This window comes from Otolemur garnettii, unplaced genomic scaffold, assembly GCF_000181295.1.
Source record: "Otolemur garnettii isolate 467f Iridium unplaced genomic scaffold, OtoGar3 scaffold00087, whole genome shotgun sequence".
NCBI lineage: Eukaryota > Metazoa > Chordata > Mammalia > Primates > Galagidae > Otolemur > Otolemur garnettii.
In genome coordinates, this window is record NW_003852482.1 from 977,462 (window position 1) to 987,417 (window position 9,956).

General features: G+C 50.6%; 1 protein-coding gene across 1 annotated transcript in view; it reads left to right on the plus strand.

The window, feature by feature from the left end:
* MAN1B1 (mannosidase alpha class 1B member 1) overlaps positions 1-9,956 on the plus strand; it is a 28,493-nt gene that overhangs the window by 10,271 nt on the left and 8,266 nt on the right. The window contains 5 exon segments of the mRNA XM_003794816.3: positions 3,090-3,244; positions 4,822-4,931; positions 6,170-6,355; positions 6,994-7,142; positions 8,017-8,205. Coding sequence (XP_003794864.2) covers positions 3,090-3,244; positions 4,822-4,931; positions 6,170-6,355; positions 6,994-7,142; positions 8,017-8,205 — 789 coding nt within the window.

Below are 9,956 nucleotides of genomic sequence, written 5' to 3' on the forward strand. Positions count from 1 at the left end.
GCCGCCAAACAATGACGGCTGCAACCAAAAAATGGCCAGGAGTTGTGGCAGGCACCTGAGGTCCCAGCTACTTGGGAGGTGGAGGCAGGAGACTCACTTGAGCCCAGGAGTTGTGGGTTGCTGTGAGCTGTGATGCCACGGCACTCTACCTAGGGGGACAGCTTGAGGCTCTGTCTCAAAAAAAAAAAATTTTTTTTTTTTTTTCTGTTTTAATTATCAGCTTGAGACCCCGGCTGTGTTTTTTCTATCTAATGTTTTTGTATTTATCTTCTGGTCTTCTCACCTGCATCTCCAGAGCAGGACCACCTCCTGTATTTCCTTGAATCTCACCCTGCACTTTGTATTTATCTCCATGAATACTGAGAGATAAGACAGGCAGCTGACTCCCAGGCATGTTCTCATCTGTAGTTTGATGACGACAGAGAACCGTCATCCGCCAAGGATACACTTTCCCTTTGGTCTTGGGGGCATTTCCTATTCATGCCCCGTCCCCACAGTGGAGGAATAGCACTTGCTGTGATTCCTGTGGTCTGAGGCAGCCTGAATGCAGCCCTGCATTCTAAGTGGGAAGGATCTGTACAAAATGGGCTTGCTTTAAGTCCTATTGAACTTTTCCATGGGTTTGTGTTTGTCAAAACTTCATGCCAGCTATAACACGTACATAGCACATAAGCTTTTATTTTTTCCAGACACTAGGGGACAAGAGGCAGATGAGCAGCGCCAGCTTGCTGCCGCTCTTCCGCGGGCTGTTGAGCACCGGGCTGCCGCCGTTCTTGCTTCCGGGGACGATCCCCTTGTTGTATTTGTAGTTTTGCATGGCACTGGCAGCGGCGCGAGCCTCCTGCCCCGCGAAGACACCCCGCGTGACAGCCGAACTACATGCCCAGGCGCTACAATCGCCTCTTGGCCAAGGCTGCTTCGCAGAGCGGCGGGTCGGCCCAGGCTCCGGGCGTGGCGAGGAGAATGTAGACCCGGCTGCCTGCTTGTAGCTGCAGACCACGCTTTCTGCTCCCCCTGCACGCCTCTGCTCTCCTCTCTAGAAAATCCATGGGGAAGAGAGGGAAGAGAGCCAAATCCCGAGCAGAAACTTATGCAGAGCTGCGCTTGCTCGGGATGCATTAGGTTCCTGCCTCTTTTTTATTATTTTTTTTTCTCACCAAGTGTTAGTGATGGATGGATTATTAAAATTTTAGACAAACAAGCATTTCAACAGAGCCTTTTTGGTATCTTTGGTGAAGCATTACTTACAAAAGAGTGTGAAAATGTATATGAACAGTCATCATTGCTGTATTGTTTTTGCTAGTTTTATGGGGGGGTGATAATTACAAAATGTGTGCATGCTTGTGATAACATGTGAAATAGTGGGAGGCTGTGAGTGAGGCACGCCAGGAGCTCCGAGGTGGCCTAGTGACGGCCTGTGCTGAGTGCTTTGCCAGTTCTCTGGACAAATAGCACCTGTGAAGGTTTGGGTAGTGTGTGGTATTAACAGAAACAGGACACTGCTGTCCTAATACCTGCTTTTTGCTTTATTCTTTTGAGACTTACTGTGAATAGCCCTTTAGATCACTGGATATAAATCAGATTTTTAAAAAATTGCTGCATAATTTTTTTTTTCTGCTTTTGGCCAGGGCCGGGCTTGAACCCACCACCTCTTGCACATGGGGCCGGTGCCCCACTCCTTGAGCCACAGGTGCCACCCAGTAGCTGCATAATTTTTAGTAAGCATTCTCTCCTTTAAATAACACTGGACCTGATGGCACCCATAGCTCCTTGGGAAGGGCGCTGGCCACATACACCGAGGCTCACAGGTTCAAGCCCAGCCTGGGCCTATTAAATAACAATGACAACTGCAACCAAAAAAATAGCTGGGCATTGTGGTGGGCGCCTGTAATCTCACCTACTTGGGAGACTGAGGCAAGAGAATCACTTAAGCCCAAGAGTTTGAGGCTGCTGTGAGCTGTGATGCCACAGCACTCTACCAAGTGTGACATAGACTGAGGCAAGGTGGCTCACACCTGTAATCCCAGCACTTTGGGAGGCTGAGGTGGGAGGATCAAGTGTGGCCAGGAGTTCAAGGACAGCCTGATCAACATAGAATGACCTGTCTCTATGGAAAAAAATTTTTTTTTTTTTTGCAGTTTGTTTTTGGCCAGGGCTGGGTTCGAACTCGCCACCTCCAGTACATGGGGCCAGCGCCCTACTCCTTTGAGCCACAGGTGCCGCCCAAAAAAAAATTTTTTTTAAGATTAAAAAATAAAAACTTTTTTTTTTTTCAGTTTTTGTCTGGGGCTGGATTTGAACCCCTCATCTCCAGTATATGGGGCCAGCGCCCTACTCCTTAAGCCACAGACGCCACCCCCCAAATAAAAACTTTTTAAAAGTCTTAAGTATCTACCAGTAAAAAAGTATAACAGAATTGTGGTTTGGTAATACTGTGAAAGACTGCAGCCGTGTTACAGAAGAGTGAGCCTCTCATACAGAGGAGTTGAGACTCATTGTCTGGCGACAGGCCCTCCACAGAGCTCTACTTGTCCCGTGTTCCTGGTTACATGGGGAAGGAGGTGGAGGGTAGGATTCTATGGCTGCATGTGTGGAAGTGCGTAGGAGAGGACTGCAAGGCCCACATCTGATGTGGACAGGGCTTGCCCCTAGCTGTCATGCACTTGTTGAGGGGAACCCTGGTTCTGTATGGTGTGTGTGTTTGTGCTCTGTGATGAGGACATGGGCGCCTTCCACACATCTGTGAGGGTGTGCAGTGGGTAGGCTGGGGGTTGACCTGCAGTGTTGCTTTCTCTGGCTCCCACCAGGGGTCTTTGTTTGAACCCTTTCTGTTGACCCTATAGGCTGTGTGGCAGTTTTGAGATATTCTGACTAGGGTTTAGCCCCTTTGTCCAGTGCTATACTGGCCGGTTGGTAGTGTCTCCATAGTTTCCAAAGAGTAAGGAGCTTATATCTCACATCTGCACACTGTGTGATGTGATGTGAATAATTTTGCTCCTTGAGGTAAGAGTCTGCATCTGAGGGAGAGTGTCTAGATGCAGCTTATAGACAGTTGATTGGTTTGTGCATGTGACTCTGGTTTTTTTCAGAAGCCTCGAAGACATTTCCGACGGGGTCCACCCCACCTGCAGATTAGAGCCCCCAAGAAAGACATGAAGGCTGGAACACAGGACGACACTAAGGAAAGGGGTGGAGCCCCTGAGGCTGCTAACCCAGAGGGAGACATGCAGAGGACGGCCATCAGGTATTTGGTATCAGAAGGGCTCTGAGCACTCCCCTGCTCTGGGAGATAGGCTGTGAGGACTAGCTCGCTCGGCCATGCTGCAATCATGTTTTCATTAATCTTTGATCACAAAATCAAATTTTTTTTTTTTTTTTTTGAGACAGAGCCTCAAGCTGTCCCCCTGGGTAGAGTGCCGTGGCATTACAGCTCACAGCAACCTCCAACTCCTGGGCTCAAGCGAGTCTCCTGCCTCCGCCTCCCAAGTAGCTGGGACCACAGGCGCCCGCCACAATGCCCGGCTATTTTTTGGTTGCAGCCGTCATTGTTGTTTGGCGGGTCCGGGCTGGGGATTCGAACCCGCCACCTTAGTTGTACGTGGCTGGCGCCTTAGCCGGTTGAACTATAGGCGCCGAGCCACAAAATCAAATTTTAAAAACTGAAGGTCAGAGCTAAGGTCATCATTAGGTTGATGACCCTCTCTTCATGATTTGCAGTTATGGAACAAGGTCATTTTAAATGTGTGAGGGACACACGTGTTGGTAGTGGTACAGGAGGGCGGGAAGAGACAGTGGGAGGGGAACAGGTGGCTGGCTGGGCTACCCACTTTCCTGAGCCTCTTCCAGTCGGGCAGAGGCCAGAGTGAGAGGAGTCAGCCCAGCCTGTACAGGGCCCAGGTTGCCAGCCCTGATGAAGCCTTGAAGGGTTTCAGCCTCGGGTCCTGTTTGACCTTTGACACCACAGTGGGTGAGCTGAAATGATGAGAAGTTTGGCTCCCCACAGGTACTCCCTTCCCGATGCCGTCCCAGCAAGCGTGACCTGGGACTATAGCCGGACCTGAGCTCTGCCCCCACATAGCATAAACATAGGCAGAGGCCTGGCGAGGTAGTGCCTGCAGGAGTAGCCTGTGACAGGCTCTCAGCCTCCAGAGAGGGCCTCCAAGGACATAGGCAAGTACAGGCAGGCTTACTTGAGAAAAAACAAGGGCCTTTGACCACTCTTGTTGGTGTGCACAAGAATGAAAGGAGGTTTTATAAAAGAGCATTTTAACCTTAGCTCATGAATGTACCACATTTATACTCCAAGATGAGAACCATAAATAGTTTAAGAGGTGTTTCATTAAACCTAGGATACATTCATTGCCATCACTACCCAGGAGGTGGTGTGGCCCATTCTTAATGCACAGGCCCTGGGACAGAACCTAGGCAGGATGTTTGGGTGGCCATGTCCCACATGTAGAGACTGGCCCAATTTTTGTGGCCATCCTCGTATCCTAGGTCCATCCCTCTTTCACTGGTGCCCCAGATTAGGAGGCAAATTATGGCCACCTTAGAGGCCTCAGCTTCTGCCTCGATTTCAGCGTGACTTCTCAGAACTTTGTGTGCTTTGGCTTCTGACCTCAGGAGTCCCCCTTCCTTGGGCCAGTGGGGCACTGTTTATACCATACTGCACGCTGCCTGGCCCAGTGCTGGGCCCCTGACTGCAGGGCCTGGGCTGTCGTTCTGCCTCAGTGGCCTCAGCACCTTGAGGCACAGGGCCAGGAGTGGGCAGCCTCAGCATGTTACTGGCTTGGCTCAGCGCTCTCCCTTCTCTCCTTGGAGCTGGCGGGGGGCCATGATTGAGCCTCAGCAGGGCACTGAACTCCCTTCTAGAAAAGCAGACAAGTCCACCACGCCTTCCTTGCTGCCAGCCAGGATAAAGGACAAACCAGGTGAGACCACACCTCTGCCCTCCTCACCCCTTTACCTGGGCACTCTTGAGGGGCAGGTGGCTGACACACACACCACACCCAGGTGTGGTATATGGCCTCTCATGTGGCCTCCCTAGGGCACTTGTCCTTCCTTGTCCACATCTGTCCCAGGTCCTCATGACCTTGGTGATGTCATGTGGCTTCATGACAGCCCGTTGTACCTGTGTCCAAGTGTAGGGCTGCGGGAGGAGGTCATGTGCTTGGGGGTCTGGTCATGCTGCTCTGTGCCTGGCCAGGTTTGCCACGGTGCATGTGGGGCACTGCCCTTGATTCTAAGTACCACTTGGCGGGGGCCTCCTCCAGTCCTTAGGACACCCTGAAGCTGTTGGTACCTCAGCCTCCCATTCTGCAGACAGAGAAACCCAGCACAGGTCCCTCCCTGCTGTGCTCACTTAATGTCACTTGGGGACTCCTGTCCATCACTGGTCTAGAGCCAGCATGTGGCCCTGCTCCCGTGCTGCCCCTGGGATTTGAGGGACACAGAGCAACCCCGGTGTCATGGGAGATGGATGGGAAAGCTATGGCCACATGAGTGACCCTCAGAACCTTACATGAGAGGACATGTGGCACGATACTGGTACACACATTTTAATCTATACAGTAGTCTGTAGAAAAAGCCCCCAATTCAAGATGAGGTCAGCCTGGAAAGGGCAGCAAAGGGACTTCAGTGGGTGTGCCCTGTGCCGTTTCCTTGTTAAGGGCACAAAGCAGGGGTGGCAGGACGCGACTCAAATGCAGAGTATTTTTGGCAGAGTCTGCGCACCTGTCCTGTCTCCTGTTTCTCGTCCATACCACACTCAGTGGCACCAGGGCCTCACAGCCTCCTCTGTTGTTTCAGAGGCCTTTATTCTCTGTTTGGTCCCTGAAGCCCTTGAGGGTGTTGCCCTGGTGCTCTTTGACCAAAAGCCACTGAACCCTGAGAAGGGCTTCAGCCACCTGGGCTCTGAGGGAGGAGGACGGGCCCCTGGCAGGTGGTTGGGGCCCAGGGGGAGCTTTGATTTGACTCTTGGCACGTTGTGTTTTCCTGAGGGACTCGCTGCCCCTGTGCTGCTGTCCTTCCTGCCCCTTTCATTCTACAAGTGACTCCAATCACTGTCACCTTCATCCCTTGGGGATTGGGGGGGGTTCTGCCTAAGGCAAGAACCTGTGCCCACCGTCAAGACAGTGTCCTCCATAGCCTGTGCTCTCTCCCCACCCAGCACACCCAAATGCCCGCCAGAAGGAGGTGGTTGACATCTTTCTCCACGCATGGAAAGGATACCGAAAGTTCGCCTGGGGCCATGATGAGCTAAAGCCTGTGTCCAGGTCCTTCAGCGAGTGGTTTGGCCTTGGCCTCACTCTGATTGATGCCCTGGACACCATGTGGATTTTGGGTCTGAGAAAAGGTAAATCAGGTGACTTCCAGAGAGGGGCTGAGTTCTCTGTGTGTGGCTCATGGCTAAAGCAATGTGTGAGGATCACTGGTGTGTGGTAAAAGCTGCCGTTTCCATCTGGCTGGGACTTCCCCTTCTCTTGGGCATAGCAGTGGTTGCACTTGGTATAGGTGGCTCCTGTCCTTCAAGCATCAAGCCACCCAGGGCACACTCAGGACCACTATCCCCTGGTCCTCCTGAGAGCTGAGATCAGACTGGGGGAAGAGGGTATGTCCAAGGGCATTTCCAGCGTGTTTCGGTTGTAGCATGGGAGGTCAAGAGGTGATGAATGACATAGGGTCTGGGTGTAGGTCCATCTTGGCTCAGAATCTAAATAGTGTAATTTCTGAAGATGTATCTTTAGTTACTTCTTATGTGATATTTGAAATGTTAACCTCATTTTTTGAATAGGGAGAGGACCACCAATAAATTATGTGATCTTTTGCGTCATGACCTTTGATTCTGAACCTTTGTGTCATGACATCTGGAGAATTCAGGGTTTACCCGCCTTGAAATGGGAGGTTGCGTTGAAACTCCGCAGGGGAATGACTGATAGATCACAGATTAAGCCATTAATTCATTTCTGTATCCTTTACGATTTTATGTTACAGAATTTGAAGAAGCCAGGAAGTGGGTGTCAACAAAGTTGTACTTTGAGAAGGATGTGGATGTTAACCTGTTTGAGAGCACCATCCGGATCCTGGGGGGGCTTCTGAGTGCCTACCATCTGTCTGGGGACAGCCTCTTCCTGAGGAAGGCGGTGAGTGTCCCTGGCGTGCTTGTGGCATGTGGATAGACATTCAGGCTCTCATGGAGGGAGTTGTGGAAGTGGATGGTCTTCTCTTTTGATACCCTGGAATTTCTGAATCTGTGCCATGTGCATGACAGCTGTAGCCCTGGTCATTATGCTGCAACCTGTAGAAAGAACTTGTCAGGGACGGCACCTGTGGCTCAGGGAGTAGGGTGCCAGCCCCATATACCGAGGGTGGCGGGTTCAAACCCGGCCCCGGCCAAACTGCAACAAAAAATAGCTGGGCTTTGTGGCGGGCACCTATACTCCTAGCTACTTGGGAGGCTGAGGTAAGAGAATCGCCTAAGCCCAGGAGTTGGAGGTTGCTGTGAGCTGTGACTCCACAGCGCTCTACCAAGGGCAGCAAAGTGAGACTCCATCTCTACAAAAAAAAAAAGAAAGAAAGAACTTGTCAGTGCTGGTGATTCCAGTTTCTTTTTTTTTTTTGAGACAGAGCCTCGAGCTGTCACCCTGGGCAGAGTGCCATGGCATCACAGCTCACAGCAACCTCCAACTCCTGGGCTCAAGCGAGTCTCCTGCCTCCGCCTCCCAAGTAGCTGGGACCACAGGCGCCCGCCACAACGCCCGGCTATTTTTTGGTTGCAGCCGTCATTGTTGTTTGGCAGGCCCGGGCTGGGGATTCGAACCCGCTACCTTAGGTGTACGTGGCTGGCGCCTTAGCCGGTTGAGCTATAGGCACCAAGCTGTGATTCCAGTTTGTTTTTGCTGTGTGGTGTTGAGCATTGAAGAGCTGCCTTTCCATGTAGTTGATGAAAATGGTGATGGTTGTAAAAGAGGGCTGTGTGACATGAAACACTGATTCTCTGCTGTGCTCCTATCCCAGGAAGATTTTGGAAATCGGCTGATGCCTGCCTTCAAAACGCCTTCCAAAATCCCTTATTCCGATGTGAACATCGGTACTGGGATTGCCCACCCGCCACGGTGGACCTCAGACAGCACGGTGGCTGAGGTGTCAAGCATCCAGCTGGAGTTCCGGGAGCTATCTCGGCTCACAGGCAATAAGAAGTTTCAGGTAGGTGGTGCCTATAGCTCAGTGTGTAGGGCGCTGACCACATACACCAAGGCCGGTGGGTTTGAACCTGGCCTAGGTCAGCTAAAACAACAATGACAACTGCAACAAGAAAAAAAAATAGCTGGGTGTTGTGGTGGGCACCTGTAGTCCCAGCTGCTTGGGAGGCTGCAAGACGATTGTTTAAACCCAAGAGTTTGGGGTTGCTGTGAGCTGTGGTGCCACGTCACTCTACTGAGGGCAACATAGTGAAACTCTGTTTCAAAAAAAAAAAAGTTTCAGGTAGGTGGGTCTGGGCTTCCCAATGGAGGCAAACTTTGCTCCTCACAGCAAGTGCAGAGTATGTGTTAATCTCTTGTTCAATTTTTTTATTGTGATAAAACACAAAACATATCATCTTAACCATTTTTAACATTCATAATGTGCAGTCATTACCACCATCTACCATCATACTCTCTTCATCTAGCAGAACTGAACTCTGCATTAAACGACAGCTCCCTGTTCCTGTCTTCCCCCAGGCCCTGGCACCCTGTGCTAGGTCCCTATGTGAGTAGAATCACCCAGTGCCTATCCTTTAGTGACTGGCTTATTTCATTTAGCATCATGTCCTCAGGGTCTATCCATGTTGCAGTGTATTGCAGAGCTTTCTTCCTCTTTAAAGCTGAGTGGCGGCACTCCTTGGTCTATGCATGCTCAGTGTGCTCTCCACTCGTCTGCCAGAGTTGGGGACACTTGGGTTGCTCCCATGTTTTAGTGCTGCTGAGTGACATTGCTGTGGATGTGAGACTTTGCTTTCAATTCTTTAGAGCATATGAGGGTCACTACAGGCTGTGTTGATAGTCTGTTATTTCAGTTCCAAAAAAATAGTCAACAGCGTCCCTTCTGGGTTTTTTTTTTTTTTTTTAAGAGACAGTCTCACTTTGCCACCCTCAGTAGAGTGCTATGGCGTCATAGCTCACAGCAACCTTTAATTCCTGGGCTTAGGTGATTCTCTTGCCTCAGCCTCCCGAGTAGCTGGGACTACAGTTGCCTGCCACAACGCCTGGCTAATTTTTTTTGTTGTTGCAGTTTGGCTGGGGCTGGGTTTGAACCTGCCACCCTCAGTATATGGGGCCGGTGCCCTACTCAGTGCCACAGGCACCGCCCTATTCTTTTTTTTTTTTAATTGAGACAAAGTCTCACTTTGTCACCCTTGGTAGAGTGCCATGGCATCATAGCTCACAACAACCTCAAACTCCTGGGCTCAAGCAATAGGAGTACAAGCAACAGGTACCCTCCACAACGCTCCACAACACCTGACTATTTTTAGAGACAGGGTCTTGCTCTTGCTCAGGCTGATCTTAAACCTGTGAGCTCAGGCAATCATCCTACCTCAGCCTCCCAGAGTGCTGGAGTCTTGGCACATAAAATCCACCACATCCAGCCTGGATTTTATGTTTTTTGATTTTTGTGTATCAGAACTTTTGTAATGACCCACAGAAGTGGACTTGCTGGATCATATGATTCTGTTTAAGTTTTTGAGGAACCATGACAATGGTTTCCATAGCAGCTTCACCCCTTCCCATCTCCACCAACAGTGCACATGGCCCAGGCTCCATGTCCTCCCCAGCACTCATTACCTTCTGGGTCTCTGAGAGTGGCCATCCTGACAAGTGTCAGGTGACACTTCACTGTGGTTGTGATTTGTGTTTTCTTAATATTAGTGACATGATAGGGATATAAATGTGCTTGTTGGCCATTTATATATCTTCTCC